The sequence below is a fragment of the Perca flavescens genome, chromosome 11 (assembly GCF_004354835.1).
Source record: "Perca flavescens isolate YP-PL-M2 chromosome 11, PFLA_1.0, whole genome shotgun sequence".
In the NCBI taxonomy this organism is placed as follows: Eukaryota; Metazoa; Chordata; class Actinopteri; order Perciformes; family Percidae; genus Perca; species Perca flavescens.
In genome coordinates, this window is record NC_041341.1 from 27,360,218 (window position 1) to 27,381,503 (window position 21,286).

At 40.8% G+C, this 21,286-nt stretch overlaps 1 protein-coding gene across 1 annotated transcript in view; it reads right to left on the bottom strand.

The window, feature by feature from the left end:
* lrp1bb (low density lipoprotein receptor-related protein 1Bb) overlaps window positions 1-21,286 on the bottom strand; it is a 157,185-nt gene that overhangs the window by 57,875 nt on the left and 78,024 nt on the right. Inside the window, exons 35-49 of the mRNA XM_028590475.1 lie at window positions 19,280-19,414; window positions 18,041-18,170; window positions 17,328-17,454; window positions 17,024-17,175; window positions 16,279-16,403; window positions 15,693-16,064; window positions 12,622-12,811; window positions 9,842-10,046; window positions 7,412-7,604; window positions 5,502-5,627; window positions 3,704-3,832; window positions 3,495-3,614; window positions 2,509-2,622; window positions 2,152-2,301; window positions 1,770-1,892 (exon numbers count right to left, since the gene is read on the bottom strand). Of these exons, the coding sequence (XP_028446276.1) occupies window positions 1,770-1,892; window positions 2,152-2,301; window positions 2,509-2,622; window positions 3,495-3,614; window positions 3,704-3,832; window positions 5,502-5,627; window positions 7,412-7,604; window positions 9,842-10,046; window positions 12,622-12,811; window positions 15,693-16,064; window positions 16,279-16,403; window positions 17,024-17,175; window positions 17,328-17,454; window positions 18,041-18,170; window positions 19,280-19,414 (2,391 nt within the window). The remainder of the gene's footprint in view (window positions 1-1,769; window positions 1,893-2,151; window positions 2,302-2,508; window positions 2,623-3,494; window positions 3,615-3,703; window positions 3,833-5,501; window positions 5,628-7,411; window positions 7,605-9,841; window positions 10,047-12,621; window positions 12,812-15,692; window positions 16,065-16,278; window positions 16,404-17,023; window positions 17,176-17,327; window positions 17,455-18,040; window positions 18,171-19,279; window positions 19,415-21,286) is intronic.

A 21,286-nucleotide genomic window follows, 5' to 3' on the forward strand; every position in this document is an offset into this window, starting at 1 on the left:
TATACATACACACACCATTAACTTGAAAAAAATGTTTTATTTTATTTTATTTTATTTTTTGTCAAAAGGATTTTTAATGTATATCAAACTATGGCTGCTGTATGTTCTGATAGTTGCAGGAATATTGAGTGGGTGGTTTTGTGTGTGTGATTATTGATCAATTCCAGCACAGCTGTGGACTATCATGCAATTATGGGCTGTATGTAAGCACTGTGTCACTATATGATTGTTGAAATGTCTTGAAAAAGGTCCTTGTGACTGAAACGTTGACTCTTTTAAAAGAAACAATCATTGAAGAGGTAATACGTGTGTAGGGGGGATTGACTTTTTTCTTTGGAATAGGATTGTCAGGGGAATTGATTCTCTGCACCGCAAAGGAGACAAAGCAAGTGGTGTGTGCGTGTTGCCTTCTACTCTTCTAATACATCCCTTTAGTTTCTAATTAGAAATATCAACCTCATGGTGGTGCTAGATGAAAAGTAAGTGGACAATCAGAGTCATTGATTCATCCTCTGTGGACCATAAATGTACAAAATTGTATCTCAATCCATTGAATAGTTGTAAAAATATTTCAAGTGGTGGACCGACAGACCAACATTGTCATCCACAGAGCCACCGCTAACATACAGAGTAAAAAAGGAAAAACTGGTAAAGGGGGATACACAATTTCTGTGTGTGTGTCTGGAATTGGATGTGTTTGGTGTATTTGCAAATTGCAAGAATTCCATCTCTCTTGCCTCACAGACAATGCAATGCAATACCCCTCTAGGTCTGCACACAAATGACAACACTAACTGCTGACTGCTTCATGACTTCTTACATCAGTCTATGGGCTAGACCAGTCTATAGGCTAGACAATCCAATAAACTGACAACTCAAATACAGGTAGCGAATGTTTTGACACGATGTTTGTGGACTACTCCGTCAGATCTAAATACCTCATGCATATGTGTGACGGTGATGAACAGCAACTCTGACCACCTACATGAAAGCACCCAGTCCATTTGGCTTTGGTGCAAAAAGCAATGACACGTGAATGGGTATGTGTGCAAGCTATTCGCTTCCATGGCATATTATATTAATCAATACCATGACTTAATTATGGTCCCCCGGCTTAACTGGAGCTATCTTGACTTTGTCAAGGTAAGTTCTGCATACATTAGCACGAATCAAAGCGTATGTAAGAATGCCTCTGGTGAGGGAAGTAGAGGACTTGCATTGTACTGTGTAATCCTTTTATATGCCACCACTTTCTATTGAACCCACATTTCCTCCATCTTCAGTAAAAGTTTCAGTGACTGATGCCTTATTAATTAATTGTTACACTGGAAGTGCTGTATATTATAATTCAGTGAGAGAAGGGGGAAAAAATGGTGTACTCAACAGCCTCACTCTGAATTCAGGGTTGGAATTAGACTTTCAAACAAGCAGCAACACCCACTTGAGAAATCTTGAACACACAATAAGGGGGAGCAAAACAAAGCGAAGAGAAATTTCCTTGTGGCATGATAAACAATCATCTCTTGTCTTTCTGTCTCCTCCGTATATACTGTATGTATTATTTGTTGCCGGCCTGGATCTCTTCAAATGACAAAAGCATTACAACAAATAGCTTCTTGTTAATGGGAAATAAATATTCTTCCAACCGCCGACAGTGTTGTGTACAGCAAACAAACACCTCATCTATTTCCACCCGTTAAGAGAACAAAACATCATTTCAGTTTATTGTGTGGAAGCTCTTCCATGAAAGGTAGGATTTGTTGGTTTACCACACTGGAATTCATCGGCTCCGTCTTCGCAGTCTTTTTGGCCGTCGCACAGCCACACGCTGGAGATGCAGTTCCCACTTGGACAAGCAAAGTGGCCTTCCTCGCACTTCTGCCCATGGGAAACTGGGACAAACAACAAAACCACGTCAGTCCTCTGTGCATTAGCAATGATTGAGGTCATTATCTTTTCCTAAGCTCTCTCTGAATCTCTTATTCCACTGTCATAATCATCTCCGAAAATGAGATCCGTCTTAAGTCTTTTCTAATTGGAGCTGGCTTCCTTAATCTGTCTCTGAATGCGCACACAGAATGTGCGTCTTTGTGTGTGTGTGTGTGTGTGTGTGTGTGTGTGTGTGTGTGCGTGTTTGTGTTGGGTGCTCACCCTGGCAGTTGGTCTCGTCTGTATAGTCTCCGCAGTCGTTTGCACCATCACAGATCCATGTCGGGTGGATGCACAGTGAGGTGAAGTTGCAGCTGATGAAATCCTTTTCTTGAACCCCCAGCTTGTAAAAGTGAGAGCAGTCGGTGTGGTCTGAATACAAAACACAGCACCACAATACTTGTCTTGTCACAATGGAAGCAATCGTGGAGGTAAGGGTGAGAGGGGCAATCTTTCAATCAGACCCGAGTGACAAGCGCAGATTTAAGTTACTGGAACCATCTGCTCTGCTACAGGTAGAGCCGTGTGTTCCCATTTAAATTTTAACTGCAATGCAAATCACAGGCTAAAAGGACTTACTGCAGCTTTTTTCATCTGAGGCATCGGCACAGTCAATGACCTGGTTACACCAGGCTGAGGTGGGTACACAGCTCCCATCCTTGCACGAGGATTCGGATGAGCCACACGTGACATCTGGGGGAGAGAATTAGCATTTCAAAAAGATAACAGAAACAGCACTCTCAGGCAGTAACAGGTACATCTCACAACAATACTTAGAACCTCTTTCTGGGGGTGGTTAAAATTAGCTCCCGGTTGCAAACTGGCAGACAGAAAAAAAAAAAAAAAAAAAGTTTTTTGATGAGTTGGGAGTATTTGTGCAGTTGGACTACCTGTGCTATAAGCCTTGCCTGAATGTCATGACCGTCTAAGTGCTGTGCTAAAGCAAATGACATAAAAGATGGGCACGTTGGTTTTGTTGTTCATTTACCAACTACTGCACATTGGCCATTTCAACTCTCTGCATTACATTATCAGTATACAGCATACATAATACTTTATTTACATTTTCTAATGGCAATAGAGAAATTTGTTGTTGATGTCCCTTTAACAAGAAAATGCAATGCTGAAGATGACACACCGTAATGAGATAAAGTCCTTCTGGAAATCCCGGACTGCTAAGTTGGAAGGCCCACATTTATTATGAGAACACCACAGTCTCCTTGTGGGCTTAATCAGCTTGGTACAGTATAAACCCCGATATTATCCCACCGTAGTCCAATTGCAGCAGGGGGAATGAGCACAACTGTACTTTTCAAGTTCAAAATGAAATCAGTCTGGCCATATTGAAGGGACACAAAATATTGTCTAGGCAGCTTTTAAGTATGGGGGTGTTGGGAGTCCTCTTTGAATATGTGAACTCTTTAAGATCTTGGGACTCATTAGACAGTGAAGGCTTAACACAGCATGTGGCCTAGCATGGCGTATTAATATAAGCATTAGTGTCCCTGGATCCTGCCCTCAGAAGCAGGACGGATTGAACAGGAGATCAAAGGGCTGTGACTCACTGCTACAGAAAGCTTCATCGGAGTTATCCCCACAGTCATCGATCCTGTCACAGAAACGACTGTTGGCCACACACCGTTGGTTGTAGCAGGGCCTGAAACCTTTTCGACAGCTCCTGTTGTCTGAACACAGTGAAATTCATAAATATGTTAGAAATGACCAAATGTTTGTTCGTATCAGACATCTCACAAAGCTGTGGAGTGTTTCTCACCACAGTACTGCATCTTTTCGTCCGATTTATCTTTGCAGTGGGCTACACCATCACAGGTTAACTGGTAGTTTATGCACTCGCCGTTCCCACACTCAAATTCAGTGTGGATGTTGCAGGAGGAATTTTCTGCTGCAGAAGAAGACATTGAAGGTGATGAGGTATGAAAGCTCAACTGTACATATTGAACAAACTTCACAGATGCAGGTAAGCTCAGAGGCAACATTTCACTGCCTACTTTACTCGACATTTACTCCAGCAACCCAGTTGCTGGGTCAACATTTGTAAATGTCATACCTGCATTAAATAACCACATTACCCTTATACCTTAACCCGAGGGAAATCTGGCTGTGAAATGCTTGGCACATTCTTTAGTTGGTAGCTAATTCTCATTTGATCAAGTACACTGGTTCAATAATTACTAACATAGCACTTAGTAAAACCCAACAATAAATACCTTCACAGACTTTGACCAATCCCTGTCTCTGCACGGCTACCTGCAGCTATACAATATAAAAATATGAAACTTCATCCTGTAATGAGCAGAATGGTAGTGTGTGTGAAAAAAAAAAAGCCTGTCGTCCTCTACCGTGACATCCAGGCTACCATCCAGCTCTTCTGAGTCACTTGCCATGTTTAGTCTGGCCAAACCTCCCACGTTTGAACAGCTCCTCCCACCGTATGGTCTATCCTCACATTGCATTTCAAATTCAACCAGCAATCTGTCAAATTAGGAAGCCAGACACCATTGAAATGCTTTAGTCCTGTGACTTTAAGCAGGTAACCGTGACACCCGATGCTTTCAACTTTGTTTTCCTGCTATCTTTAGTCACACAACATTATAGCTTTATTTTCCTGAGCAGTATTGACTATGACTACTGGAATCATTACACACTTGCTGCTTAGTCAAAGAGAACGAGACAGCATGCTTTACTGTTCGTGTGCGGTTATGTTCAAAGGAATCAATTCAAAGATATCAAAGGTTCAGGTAAACAGCACAAATGAGAGCTTAACATGAGTGTGGACAGAAGCCAGATTACACAATGCGTTTAAATGTATCCATACCGAGTGTCATTACAATCAATAGCTGGTACTGAGAATGTTCCACAGGTTCGGCCGGTTACACGCTGGCTGCGTGGCGTGAACGTGTCAGCTGCGGGGCGTGTCAGTTTTTATTTCGGCTCCCATGTTAACAGGTTAGAGTTTACACACTGCCTGCCTGACACGCGCGTCTCAGGCAAGGCTTGAGCCGCGCCGAAAACGCGTGCCTGCTAGAAATAGAACCGACGCCTATTTTTCATGTGACACGCAAGTGTGTTGGAAGCGTTTCCAGGCAAAATAGAATAGGAGAAGATGTTTATATGTCATTTAGACACAAATACATATTAATGAATGAGATGTTGATGTTTGAAAGTCTCTAGGTTTTGATATAAATGCAGATATAAATGTAATAAAAAAAATTATTTTCTAATATTGCACCTGTCAATCTGCGAAATATTCTGTAGCCTATTTTGCCGTCAATACTGCCGACGTTGTCTTTGCTGTAATCAAATCAGTATATATTTATGTTTAACATGGTATTTCATTTTATCAATGGGAAACATACATGTGTCCAGACAAGGCTAGCAGCAGCAGCAGCACCGCGTCAGACACGTTTCTGGTGTGTAAAGACATAGAAAAATCCATGCAGCCGCCACGCAGCTGACACGCAACAGAAACGCCACGCTCACGCCACGCAGGCAGTGTGCAACCGGCCTTAGTCTTTGTGGTATAAATAAACGTGAAGCGCCTCATGACTTACACACGCATCTGTTGTCATTTAACAGCACACGTTCTCCACGGCAAGTGCAGTTGACTCTCCCATCAGGGGTCAGGAGACAAAGGTCACCACAGCCTCCGTTCATGTGTCGGCATGGGGACAGCTCACCTTCAATAGCAGTCAAACAGAACCCATTAAGCAGTCAGAAGCAGTCAAAGGTAAAATCTCCCCCGGGACACACTCTTTTAGATGTCATCAGTATTACATGTTCAATACACTCATGGGGTTATCTTCTGAGCCTAATAAATTCCAAATAAATCATAAAAATCCCATGGGAAGTTGGCAGTTGGATTATCTGTTCTTACTATAGGAATTATGCATTTCCTAAACGGTTGGTACTGTAAATCTAGAAAGGAGCGCTTGCGTTTTGAATCTGACGGCCTGACACTGAACCCGATCATTATTGTTAATGGCTGAGACAGCGGATATCTCTTCTCATGTAAAATACAATTACAGCTGAGATGGACATTGATGTGCTGTGCTTTGGCTTGACATTATTTGCTATAACAGATACCAACCATGTCTAAGAAGTACTCTACTAAACTAAAATAAACCAATCAATAACATATTTCTACGACAGATTTTTTTAAATATTACATTTTGTTTTCATTTAAAGTATCAGCAGTGGTCAACATATGAATACAAGGGGCTGTTTTGATGTTAAAGGTGACCACTATCCTAACTGACGGGTAGCAAATGTATTACAGCATATTTTGTCTTTCTCTGCCTGGGGTGCTGTGTGAAAAAGCTGGGTGCAGCTCTGTGGGAATCATGTATTGCACTAAATTGCATGACCAAACTGCAGAATAACCCCTGACAGAAAATGCTTGTCTAGTCCTGAGAAAAAAAATTTAGTAATAAAAGCTTAGCAACACGAGAGGTGGTATCAAGTGTAAGTGTTCAGAGACATGCGTGTCCACTAGAGACCTTCTGTTATTACCTGCCCTCCAGCCATGAGTATTTTATTCATGAGAGAAGAAACTGTTCCTCTGTTCTGCAGCTCAGGTAAACCATTTGTATGATTATTTATACTCAGGATATCATGACAAGGACAATACAATAAGAGGGCAACAATGTGATGACCGATTGTTGGTTACTGCACATTATGCTGTAGACTTGCAGCTGTGCCCATGCAGTTCAAAGGATGTGATTATTTCCCATGATGAGATAAACGAGGAACAGCGTAGCTCTCAGCATCCGAGTCCAACCAGTGGGACAAGCTTAAGCCCATTTCCTTTTGTCCAACTTCGAAATAAAACTTTATACGACACATTAGAGACTCCCTTTACAAAATAGGTTACTTTTTTTAATTAATTACCTCTGAAACTTAAGTTTTTAGCCATTCTAAATAAGACCACGTTCATGTATCATACCTGCTGTTGTATACACCAAAAGAGAGTTTGCTTTTAGTAAGTACAGCTGGTATGATTTACCAGTTGTCCGATATTATCCGCCAATATTAGCTGAACTCAGATATATCATATCTGTGTAGAAAATTTGACTTTTAGAATATAATGGTCAAACTTTATTTGTTTAAAGATTTTAATTATGATTTCTTTAAGTTACATTCAATTCACTGTTCACTTTTATTAGATGAAAACAAATGAAAACACACAAGTGCATCCAAATTGTACGAGTGGCACAGATGAGCACAGTTTCCTGGAATATTCTCATTTTACTTTAGTAAAAAGCGCAAACAGCAACGTATTTATTTTGGTCTATTGTCCTAAACAACACTAACATAATGGATATGCACATGTGTAAACTCCTGCACATGGGCACATATCATTGCCCAGGCACCTGCACACACATAATAAACAAATATTTGCAGACACAACACTGCATCCAATGGTCATTAAATTAAGCTCATCTCCAGGTGTTTAAATACTCACAGTTGTTTGTGTCCCTGGCCACAGCTATGATTCCCATTGGTTGATGAGGTATGTCTGCTCGAAGCACCTTGGTGTCACCGCCCGTGTACTTGTTTGATCGCAGCACAGACCTGCGGGCCCAGTCTGCCCAGTAGATGAAATCTGCATAGATCGCGAGCCCATAGAAGTTTCCGGCTCCCGATTTAACTATGACCTAAACGTTGTAGAGCAAAGCACGTATGTTAAGACTGCTTTCCATCATGCTTTTCAGATGCAATGCTATCAAATGCCACTCTGGTAGCACATTTACAGTATATGCCAGAATAGAAGGTACAGCGATAACCGGGAAATTTCTAATTTAGAATCAGAATCCGAATACTTTATTGATCCCCTCAGGGGAAATTATTTAATTTATTTACAAACCAATAACTCTTTTCAAGATCTGGCTGGAGAAAGCATCGACAGAATTCTGAGTGCAACCCTAAGAAAACATTTGGAGGATAACGTTTCGACTCATTAATCAACACATCACCCTCGCCGCCCACATGACTGCTTAACCCAGATGTTGAGGGAGTAAGTGATAGTGCCATTGGCAGGGAGGCAGGAATCCATCAGATTCCTCCTTGTGGGACTCTCAAGGCTTGTGTGTGTGTGTGTGTGTGTGTGTGTGTTTGTGTGTGTGTGTGTGTGTGTGTGGGGGGGGGGGTCCGTGCCTCCGGCAGCTCTGTAGTCTTAGCCATTAATGGGACAGGCTTGTAAGCAGCATCACATTAGCCCTGTGCCATACTGGGATTAATAGGACAGGTGTTGATTAAAGGAGCCCAGCGTGTGGAAGCAACAACTGGCCATCAGGTGAGTGGGAGACAGAAACAGAGGCAGAGAGTGAAAGAGAGGGAAAGACAACACGGCAGATGGGGTTGGATGGAACATATTGATGGGAAATTAGATGTGGGAGACATTATGTTCACAGCCAGCAACATATTACTTTGTGCCAAACTTGTGTTTTGGATAAATGTGAACATATTTCATACGTTTTTATCACTCTCTCTCTGTTCAGCAAGTTCAATTGCCATGTTGACAAACTCCAAACATAGTATCTCAATGAGCCTCGGTTTTACATGGCAACATAAACATGCCCAGAGGGCACACTACTGACATTCAACTCACATGACACAAACTAACAGCTCTCAATTTATATCCCCTCTTTTCATGGTAAAAAGGGCATCTTTTCCCCGCCACACATGCTGACATCTTCCCTTATCGTGCACTCCGCTGCCCTTTGTGAAGCACTGCCTTCATTAACAACATGGGTCTACACTCTCAAAATGGCACAGGGGAGTGGGCCATGCCACATCTTTTGTTCTTCTCTGCTACCAACCACACTGTCAGCATGTAATGGCACTGCTGCAGGATGAAGGGTAGCTGGGCCCTCAAGGCCACTCCACCGCCATTCAAGTCTACATTTATAGGAATAAAAAAAAATCAGTATTCTATATTGTGTTTTATTGTATCTATTCTAGGGCCTGAGCAGAACACATTAAAGTGACACGAAGCTTTAAGCTTCCATCTCCGCAGTACGCCTCTTCTATACAATGGATGGGTTGTCTTTCAATTTCCACAACCACAGTTTGAGTAAGAGCTGAAGTCATGAGCTACCTCTGTTTAATTTACACATTTTAATTGGAATGGTGATGTGCACCCAGAGCGGTCTCACTGCAAAGCCTTCATTAGCAGGACTACACTGAAGCAAGGGCAGCTGGGGGCCCAAAGGTGATGACTTTCTGAGCCATGTGACCCAGCTCAACAAACATATGGGTAACTAATTGAGATGGGCCAAGGTGCTGAACTGCTGAGGTCATGTCAAGCCAAAACTGAAATCCATAGCAAAAAAGGCCATCTTGTACGGTAATCTTTTAGATATCCAGCAGGGAGTTTTATACATTATGCATGCAACTTAGACAAATTGAGAACTACCCTCACTGAGATTCTTTACTTTAGCAGGGAATGACTTATGTGATTAAGGAAACCATCTGTACACTCTGAGCTCAAATCTCACAAAGAACATCAAGAGGTATTTCAGATCTTATCTGCTGTATAGAAGACCATGTTTTAGGAGCTCAATAGGGATGGGAGATTAAATAAATGAAAATTTCATTTCAGGAGAAAAGGGCAGATCAATTTGACATCCTTGTTTCTCTTATGTTTGGTAATGAAACATCTCTATCACTGAGAGAGAAATGTGGAAAATATACTGGGTCGTTTTTGTGAAAACATTCTCTGATTCATGGGAATTTCAAAGGGTACAATACAAGTGTGGAACTTTAATTAAAACACAGATACTTCGTATAAGGACAGAAATTGAAATGAAAAATGAAAAGCTTATATTTTTACAAAGGGAAAAAAGATAGTTTGAAATTAGTCATCCACAATTAGGAGTACTTTCATACTCACATATCTGCTGGAACCATCGTAGTCACATCTCTCAATTTTAACAAGGCTTCCATCTGAAAAGTAGAGCTTCTCTGCTTTGTGGTCAATAGTCAGTCCGTTGGGCGTCAGGATGTCAGAACTGATGATAATCCTCATGTTCTTGCCTGCTAAGGTGGATCTCATGATGCTGGGTCTCTGCTCATTCCAGTTGGTCCAAAACATCAGGCTAACATGCGAGAGGACAACCAAACCAAACATTTAGTTACTAATGAGCTAGTCTAGCATAGAGCTGGGCAATATATCGATATTATATCAATATCGTGATATGAGACTAGATATCGTCTTATATTTTGGATATCGTAATATCGTGATATGACTTAAGTGTTGTCATTTCCTGGTTTTAAAGGCTGCATTGCATTAAAGTGATGTCATTTTCTGAACTTACCAGACTGTTGTAACTGTTCTATTATTTGCCTTTATCCACTTAGTTATTATATCCACATTACTGATGATTATTTATCAAAAATCTCATTGTGTAACTATTTTGTGAAAGCACCATTAGTCAACACTACAATATCGTTGCGGTATCGATATCGAGGTATTTGGTCAACAATATCGTGATAATTGATTTTCTCCATATCGCCCAGCCCTAGTCTAGCATTGCCAGATCTTTCTCCACAGCGCTGCGGAGGAGGGTCTGGCTAGTCCACACAGCATTCCGGGATGGGAGAAAGACATGCTCTGGTTTATTGGCATTTCTTTAAACCAATAACAATCGTCAGTGGTGCTAAGCGCCGAGCTGTGCCACGGTGCTGCTGCAAAATAGCCTCGGGAAGGAACTTATTTTGGTGGAACGTGTATGTTCGAAGGTTGTTTTAGTTGTGCAACAGAAAACTCAGATTGGACAGATAGTCCAGCTAGCTGTCTGGATTTACCCTGCAGAGATCTGAGGAGCAGTTAACCATAGTCCTCATAAATCCACCGGAGTTTGAAATTACAACACAAAGAAAGCGGAAGGTAACGGAACATCCAAAAAGAGTGACATCTGGCGGAATTTTCGGCAGAACGAGAGGAATCCCGGAAGTGGAACGTCGTGGATATAGACAACTAATTAGCAGACAACTCTTTTCCTTTGCAATTTAGCAACAGAAAGTGGCTTCATCTTAGTGTGTAGATGCCATCAGAGACCCCCCTCCCTCTCCAAAAGAAGCACTACTTCACCTTAGCACTCGTAGATTTCACACCACCTGAGCAAGAACTACAAAACAAATATGTGTAGTCTGAAATTAATTCAGGGAGCGGGAACAATAGTTTTTTTTTTAATCACAGCTGCAATACAAACATGTCAACCAGGAAACTCTCTGCCATGCCGGCAAAACAAACCCATTTGAAGAGGGAAATGTTTCCTCCCTTCGCTGGAGTTTTGCAGTTGTGCCACTCAGTTATCAACATGTTGCCGAGACCTCCATGGCCTGTCATCGGCTTCCCCTTTTATCCCTGAAGGAGCTCATCACTGATAAAGTGTAGCTCAGTTTCATTTAGATAAAACGGATTAGCATCACACATTGTGAGACGGAGGTCATTTATTCATATTCTCCTCTGTGAGGACTGAGAATATAAAAAAACACAGATAATAGCAACGGTGTAAATAAATGAAAGATCTATATCTTAGTTTATATGGGGTTGCAAGATGGATGGTGCACATTTTAAATACACAACTATGCAGATAAACCTCATATAAAAATCTTTTTTTAGCTCCTGGGCTCTCACTTCATACTATGATGAAGACATGGAAGTCCACTCTAGTGCGATAATAAGGATTTCGGTCAGAAGTCACAACCAGGGACTGCTTATTAATCACGGAGTGAGAATTCTAATTATCAGACAGTGCTTCTGGGGTGGAATGGATATGGTGCCAAATTGCCAACCAAGGATATAGTCTGAGGTCAAGAAATGAATTTAGTTAGTACATCAAAAGGAGAAAGAAGCTCACTCTTTTCAGACTGCTCACAGAAACATTTTATATTCATGAATATGCAAGTGTTAAATCTTAACTTGATGTGACAGGAATACTGAGGTGTTATTTTTTTAACAACAGACAACACCTTTTCCCAGAGATTTCTTTTTTTTTTTTTTTTTTTTAACTGGCACACAAAATTAACTGTTAAATCAGGTATTTAAAAAGCTATGGGTGCAGCTCAGAACTGATAAAAACACACCTGCAGTGCAAGAATGCTAACCAAAACACAATCTATAAAAAAAAACATGAATTTTGAAAAGCAATAATAAGGTCTTGTAAAGAAAAAACACACATGTAGCTCAGCTTTTGTCTTATTTTGTGGATTTTCTCAAACTACTACAAACCACAACGTATTACAAAAACACGATTAGAATCGTTTTAAATATGCTACGGTCAGAGCCTAATATTTTCAGTCACTTTGTGACTGTGAAAGGTGCTATATCAAATAAACTTATTAGTATAGATATTATTATTTCTACAAATCTGATCACAATGGTTTTATTCATTCATTTTTAACATTTTATTGTCTTAATGTTGTAATTTTTACTCTTGCTTAAAATTGTGTATTTTTTATTGTACATTATTTGTATTGTGTTTCTGTGTTGTTTTAATTTTGCTCTGTTCTTAGCACTTTGGACTGCATGCTTGCATGAAACAGTGCTGTATGAATAAAGATGACTTTACTAATATTCTTAGGTCATGACTTTTTTGGGATTAACTGACAATTATTTGTAGAGAAAGTGAAAGAGAGAGTGTTTACGGATTTAGGAGAGCTACTCACTTTTGACACTCATCCAGGGCCAGGACATGTGGATGGTCTTCCTCCGAGAGAGTGACCACGGGCTGACGGCTAAAGGCGCCGACTCGCTTCTGGTCTACAGTTTGTCTGGTGATGGTGGAGGTGGTGGAGCTAGTCCAGTACAAGGTGTCCCAGGCCCGGTGGTAGGCAAGGCCCTCCACTGAGCCCACATCTAAAGGAACAGACACATAAGACCTCTGCTTAGCAAACACACACGTAATACAAAATATGTGACTGGATTTTTTTTCTTTTATAAATTTAAGCCCGGGGAGCATGTGTTGAAATCATGATGTGTGGCCTTTAGGTAATGCAATCAAACCGAATTAAAGCATTGAAGTTATGCACTGCCATCTGGGGGCTACTAAACTGCAAAGTTGCCTGGTTCAGATTTAGGTACAAATATTGACTTTGCTTGTAACAGATGGCAGGCTCCAATTGTGTTAGAATTGGGATTATGTTTCCTTGGTGATTGACAGGGGAATGACTTCATGCCTCACTACACTAGGCAGACAGTTATTTGTTGATGCAACAGACACTTAGGAACTGAATGTGTTTTTACTGCGAAGCAATTTCCCAAACAGAGAATATAAAAAAGGCCTTTGCAGCCTCCTTGGTGCAGGTGCAAGAATGTGACTGACAGGGAGGAGACCTCCAGAGAGAGAGAGAGAGAGACAGTGATCACACACAGAACACCGTGCCATATTCATGCTTAATCATTTCATGTAAATTCAGTTTTTCAGGCAATACTTTCATACTGTATATGACCTATTCATAATGACCTCCACTGTTTCAATATTGCACAATAATTAAAAGGCAGGGTTGGTAACTATTTTCAATATACAACCATATACATATCCTTTTTTTCCATATATTGTTTACACCATAACAGCAATAAATAGGTTATGGGCTCTGAAAAAGGAGCCATCTGTAGCTGCTGTAATCCTGTAAAAACGCCCACCAATCACTGCCTCGCGGTCCGCTTGGAAAGAACCAATGAAATGCCTCCTTGCCCCGCTGCGCGTATACTCTACCCCTCCTCTGTACAAGCCTGAGATCAATGTGCGTCTTCCATGCATTGCTAACAGTAGTCATGTTCGTTTTAAAACATTCGGTATGATAATTTTCGGTGTTTGCTTACCGGTGAATGGAACATTTAGTAAAACTGCAGTCCTTTCACATTTTCATCTGGCAATGCATCCCCTAATTTGTCTTAATGGTGAACATGTGGTCAATGCTAGATCATTTTGTGGCTGTATTCCCTTATCTAAAACCCATAAACTGTTCTTTTAGAACACTGACGACACAACCTGAGTCAGCCGATCACTAATTAATAGTTTGCAATAAAAGGCGTCTGGCAGCTTGGAGTTTCTCACAAATTGTTGGCGGGGCGAGGGAGTAATTAATGGGGGACATGGAGTTTAATTAGGGAAATATGGATGATTAACATCTTCACCTTTCCTCAATGACGTGATGCAGGCAGAAACTTTTGAAGGAAAATAGAAAAGAGTCCTGCTTTTATAAACAGTACAGGGTTAGAAGCTGCTTAAAGGTCCCATATTGTAAAACATGAGATTTACATGTATTTTATGATTAAAAAGCAGGTCAAGGTACTGTATAAATAGTGTTAAAGTATCAAAGCGCTTTATCCACAAAGAAATGCATTCAATTTATTCAATAACTGTGTCTTCAAACGAGCCTTTGGGACTTTCGTACGGTTGTGTGCAGAGACTCCGAGAGCGCAGATGGGTAAGACTTGGAAACGCTGACCAATCAGAGCAGACTGGGCTTTTTTAGGAGGGGGGCTTAAAGAGACAGGTGCTAAAATGGACCGACATCATACAGGTTTATTTATCCAGACAGTAAAAAAATATATATGTCTTTTGAACATAAAAGCATGTAAACATGTTCTAGTAGAAACCCAAAATACAAGTATGAACCTGAAAACGAGCATGAGGTTGGACCTTTAAAGGTGTGAGTTTCATCAAAAGGAATATGGACCTTTCACTCAACACCAAATAAGATAATTGGAAACAAGGAAGGTCATGGTACCCTAGCACAGTCGCATGCAATTTATCAGCATCCAAACAATGTGTTGCCATTCCCTAATATAAAATTCACAGGCATGTATTATGGATTCAAAGATTTAAATTGTACTCTAATTATTTGCACCCCTTTGATTTTGCATTTCGCAAGTGCCAAAGTGTGAAGGGCACTTACAAACCCAGACAGAGGGTCTTCTTATAACCATTTGTTTATTTATACACGATAAATAAATAAGCAGAACGCTCCCTCAGCAGATAGGTCGGGGGAGCACTCTGCCAGTCTCCCAGTGTGAGGGGTGGGGGTGGGAAGGTGCTGAGCTCTGCTCCCAGTAGAAACTTCACATGGCAGAGGATGCTAGCTGAGCAGAACAGAGGGTTTTGCTGTTCATCTGGCTCCAGTCATGCTTATCAAGACAGGACTGACTGAGATTTAGTGAAGGAATAGAGAGGGATTGGTCCCATCATTCAATCGGTGACAGTCAGTAACCTTTCAAACATAGACATTTTACCGTCCTGATTTAGTATTAAATGGCCTTTTCGGATGAGTAACCGTAGTAAAAAAAAAAACTGGAGTGGAGGAGGAAATGCTATGAATGCTATGCTACCTACAGTACATTTACCATTTATGCCATGTGAACATTGTGTTCTTAGGAAGCTTGTTCCATATCATTTAAATCCAAATAAAAATAACACCATATCTACCATGTGTAATGAGCAGCTGCAGTCTTCGGTCAGTGCCTTTACTGGATCTACACGGCTGACAGTGCTGCTCTGTACTACAGACACGTGTTGGGAGTGCTCACAGCGCAAAATGTGCATTTCTGTAGCATTTACGTGCTTAAAGCACAAGTGAAGTGTGTGGCGTACAGACAACTGTATTGATTGAAATTGGTAATATACTTGTGCAGTCAAACCTGGCCACCATGACACCAGTAATACTGGAGCATCAGAAGTGTATGTGTGATGTGGGGATGTTGTAAAAAACACGGTGGGAATGTGAAATACACCTACTTTCTGCAATAACAGATCTTCCCGTCCAGTCGTCGTTAATCATCTGGATGTTTCCGAAATGGACGTCACTGAAAAAGATGCGGTTGGTCCGAGATGTCTTCTGACTGAAGTCAAAGGCCAGGGCAATGACATTCTTGAAAAAAGCCGGATTTTCAAAAGGCTGGACAGGTGAGTTGAGGTCATTCTCATCTGAAAGGTGGATGCTTTTTAGAATGGATCTCTCAGAGAAGAGTATATAACCTTCGTAGCGCTCACAGGCAAAGCCGTCATCTGCCAAGCGGCCATGGGCGCAGGAGCAAGTCCGGCGCCCACTACCCAGGTGGAAGCACAGCTGCTGGCAGCCTCCATTGCTCCTGGCACAGGGGTTTGTGCCTTGAAAACACAAACAATAACATGTTCAATTACTGATCTAACCTTAGTTTCTGCCCCCTTGCAATCATATTAAAATTGTATGTGACTAATACATTACAGGTGAAAATCAAAAGGTGCAGTGTAGCGGCCACAAAGTACTTGCAAAGTGGATTTTATAAAGGGCCTTTAAAAACTAAGTATACTTAAGTAAATACTCTTAAGTTGAGACCTCTACCTTTTTCTCTGCCTCTATTAAAGACTGTCACATCCTTCAAATTGACCCCCAGACCACTTCTCATGGTCACAGCCTCACTTGTGTCAGTCTTGAGGCCACGTCGGATTGAACCGTTGGAGTGAGCCCTGAAGTACACCCGGAGAGAGAGAGAGAGAGAGAGAGAGAGAGAGAGAGAGAGAGAGAGAGAAGGGGGTGACAAAGTTTGATAGACAGATATAAAGACGGATCGTTTCATTTGTCAATGGTAAAGCAAAATCCAAGACTGCAGTCAACCAGTCCTGAAATACATTTAAAGTTGTTGAAGATAAAAACACGAAAAAGCTAAGAACTTCTCTCCACTGTGGTCCGCGTTGTAAAGGGGTGAGAAAGAGATGATTGATCTGCAAAAAAGGTTAAAAACATGCAAAACAGACAAACAAACCAAATACAACACTCTCCCAAAGAACTGCAGGTGTATGAAAATGTAAAAAGCGACATATTACATGAAAAGAAAAAATCACTGAAGCATCATTGAATTTAAAAGATGTGCTTAACATTGACAGAAGGGTGAGGAAGGCTTCACCCTTCATGATAACACTGAATTCTGCCGAGAGTAGTTACAAATATAGGTGGTGACCCTCCCTATGAGGAACTCTGCTGTTCTTATTATTTTCACGACCTTTGAAGGGGAGGGTTATTGTCAGGTTAGTAATGCGGGCTTTGCAGGGCATTGAATGTGTGTGCATTTATGAAAATAATAAATTACCTGTCAGACCAGTAGATGTAAGGCCCAAACACAGCCACTGAGAACAGGTCTACGTTGGCCACTGACAGTACAATCTCCCGGCTCTCACCTGTCTCAAGGTTGATCCTCTCGATCTTATCTGTGCGGGCGTCGCACCAGTATAATGTATTTTCCTGGAAGGTAATTTTAAAATGCATCACAAACCGAACCTCCTAGGCAAAGTCATATTTCAGCCACAAATGAGATGAGGTAGGAAGTACAGTATGTGGGAGTGGAGTGGAGGGATAAGAGGTGATAGTGTTTATGCATCCGTGTGCAACTGTACCTCGTAGTCTATGGAAATTCCATTGGGCCACATGATGCCTGCGTTGACCAAGGTAACCTGGTCTGAACCGTCCAGACGGGAGCGACCGATACAGGGGTTCTGGCCCCATTCAGTCCAGAAAAGATACCTGGCGAGCATAGCAGCATCACACAAACACACTGATTTCTGTACATGAAAAAGAGGTAATACGATTAAGAAATACCTGATTTAGTTGGCCAATATTAACAAATGTTTTCTGCAATGTTCCCTCAATTTGGTTTGGTCAATGGTGTGACAAAAATGTATACGTTTCCATCTCAGACGACAGTAACTATAAATAATTGATAAGATAACAGTACACTTTGAACACTCTAAATGTGTAAATGTGAAACTTATTATAGATATAAACTTATAAACTATAAGAGGGCCAAAAATGCATTAAAGAGCATCTCTGTTTGCATTACTGCCAACACACTGAAACCAATACAAATGTAATAAGCCAATAATGGTCAATAGGGTTGGTCTGCCAATATCTCGGTCAGACATTAACCAAGAGAGTTCTCCAATCAGCATGACCAACTTGAGAAAGTTGATTTGCTTGCTAACCATCATTAGATGCTCCTGTCTACAGTAAATGCTTTTTCAAAACTTTGCACCAATGTTAACAGGGGTGCTCCTAATTTCTACAAATAGTGCACAAACATTTTGAAAACACAAAAAAAGCCAGGGCCTACCCCTTCTGTGGATGTACAGCGATGGCCCTAGGCTGATCAAGTCCTTCAGATATGACCACTGAGCGGTATGCACCATTCAGACGCGAGATTTCTATTAGATTGAAACCATGGTCTGTCCAATAAAGGTTTCCTGTGTAGAAAAAACAGCAATAGCCAGGTGTGAATACAGCAGTAGTTTATTGATCCTCACAGGCACAAGGTACATGAGAAGTAGAGCTGGTCTGAAACATTTTGGCTTCAGAAAAGATGATTTAGAACAACGCGATTAATTATTGTTCATTTACAGTTATCGAGGTAAAATGTGCAATTAATTGGGATTTTAGTTCATGTCGTGCAGCCCTAATGAGAAGGTCCCATCATGATTTTACACATATAATACGATTAAATAATCTTGCACACGCTGCAAATTATTTTATGTGGAGGATACCCAACTCTGCCATGTAGGCTTTTTTTTTTTTTTTTTAGCAATTCAAATTTAAACAAACACATCTACTTAATGCCATAACTAAAAGCAGTGCACATAAAGTGAGAATTTTCACCAATCAATACCAACTTGACAGTAGGACTCCTCAAGTTACTCAAGTACTTTGATTACTAAAAATCCTCAATGCCAAAAAGTTATTTGCCTCGAAGCTTTGGTTAATCAATGTTACAAATGTTGTACCGCTCACGGTGTTTTCGCACGGATGATTATTACTTATTACGCACACCAGGCTGACACTGCTGTCGACACATGCCAAGATGACTGGCGGCACAGATTACAAAATGAAGAAAGCGAGTGTAAATAATGAGGGGCTAAGAGAAGAGATAGGCTGGAGAAAACAACAGAAAAAGTGCAAAGTTTGGAAACATTTCAAATGTAATTAAAACAAAAAGACTGTACAGTGTGTCTACTGCAAAATCGAGCTAGCTTACCGTAATAATAGTTATTATTTCAGAAAACGTTTTCTTTAAAAACAATGTAATATGGCACTTAAATGCACTATAAATAGGTTTAGTTTTTTGAGAGATATTATTGTATGCAATTTAGGCAATAAAAATGTAGCTTTTCCTCCAAATTAAACCACTCTATTGTATAGGTTTGCTCTTCAATAAAACAAAAGTATTTCTTATCCGATTACTCGATAAATCAATGGAATAATCGGTAGAATACTCAATTACTAAAATAATCAATAGCTGCAGCCCTATTTGACAGCCTACGGAAATGGACTCCATCGCCTGGGGAGTGACGATACTAACCAGCGATCCAGTCAACAGCGATGCCTTCCACCCGGCTGATGCCGGTTGTAATGATGTCCTCCCTCCACGTCTGATCACGTTTGGCGCGGGATATTCTGTTCAGGCCCATGTCTGTCCAGTAAACGGTGTCATTTCCTGCAAAACATGCAATACAGTTAATGACAAGAGAAAAAGCGATGATGAATGCGGCTGCCACAAAAGTATTTATGCCCTCAAACAAAGCAGCTCATGAAATCCCATTTTACTGCAGCACGGCCCATTGCACCAAATGTTGTGTGGTACTATAAAGTAGGATGGTGAAAATATCCACACAGTTCATCCACAGCTCTTTGTTGACATACAGTGCCTGAACAGGAAAGGCAATTGTCGGCCAAATTTTACAGGGCAGTTTGTTGCCTCATGCAAAACATGGTGTTGGTAAAACTGTTACAGACCCTTTCTGATTTTACAGCCCCATTACATAAGCAAATAAAACCGTGCGTAATTTATTTATGGTGCAGTCTTCAAGTGCATCTCCGTGCATGCCTGTCAATTTGGCTCTGTACAGGTTGTCAGGAGGTTAGGTGGCTTTATATGTTTATTTGCTTTTTCTTGTTCCTTCTGCCTTCACACTCTGTTTACACGTAGCACACATATGACAGAATACAGCTCTAGGGCTTTCATCTGTTCTGCCCTGGCAGCTTGGCTTCTGTAATGACAAGTAAAAGATGCGAGTGAGCTATCGGCTGCTTCTCTTGGATGGACTTGATAATGCATCTGTATGTTCAATGGCACAAAGTAATAACAGGGAGGACAACAGGCAATCTTGTTCTTTACTTTGGCGATGTTTAAAATTGTCTCGGACTCTGCTTATATTTTTCTTTTCCAAAAGCTGTAGTCATACATCAAGATTGCTATCGACATTTGAAGTCACGCTGATTCAGAATCAGTCTCTCTTGATTGTTATTGGATAACAGAGTGACTAGTGACAATTACTTTTGTAACGAGCGACTTGTTGTTCTCCGGAAGAGTAAAGGTCTATATGGAAGGTCTTAGTCCAGTCAAGTGCAGTACTTACCGTATATGTGGTAATGATTATATGAAATTACAGTGGGACTGTACACCCCTTGGGGTTGATTTACAGAGACCACTGCCACCTTCTGTCATTACCTACACTATTAGATAATATGAATACCTACTACTATGACTGAAAGTCTACAGCCATGCTTCCGGCTCTGAGGTTGAATTTACGTAGGCATAGCTGCGCTTTGAGCTAAATGCTAAAGTCAGCATGCTAACAGGCTCAAAATGACACTACTAACATGCGGATGTTCAGTTAAGTACAATTTTCACCATGTTCATGCTAACATACTAAACTGATTAGCAATTAGTTTGTTAATTAGCTAATAACCAAATGTGCACACATTTCAACCTGCTTGGGGTACCCAAGTCAAAGTCAGGGGATCATCAAAGTCATTTTAATTCATCATCTGGGAACCGTGAATATTTGTACCAAACGTCATGGAAACCCATGCAGTAGTTGTTGAGATATTTCAGTCTGGAGTGGTGGATCGACCAAGGCTAAAAAGAAAACCTTTTCTGACCTCTGACTCCAAAATTGCAATGTAGTTAGTTTGGGTTTTATCTTCACAGAGGAGGATATCAGCCCAATAGACTTATGTTGACAGGTGAATAGAATTTCATTTGGGGTGTTTGTTACATTGAAAAACAATATTTAAAAACAAAACAAAAGCAATGTCTCAGTATCTCAATAATATAACCCCAGACTTTATTGAGGACAGTGTTCTGGTATTGTATTAGATAATGGTCTTTTTCCAGTCACAGGGGAGGTGTGTCTGCCTCTGCCTCTGTCACAGCTGTCAGTTGGCAATATTAAATCAGTTTCAGCGACCTATTGCATAAATGTACATTTTCTACTTTCGTTTTATACAAACCTACATGAGGAAAGTCATAGAATATATGTGGAATTACCCAAGCATGCATTTTGTATCCGGTGGTGCTTTTCTA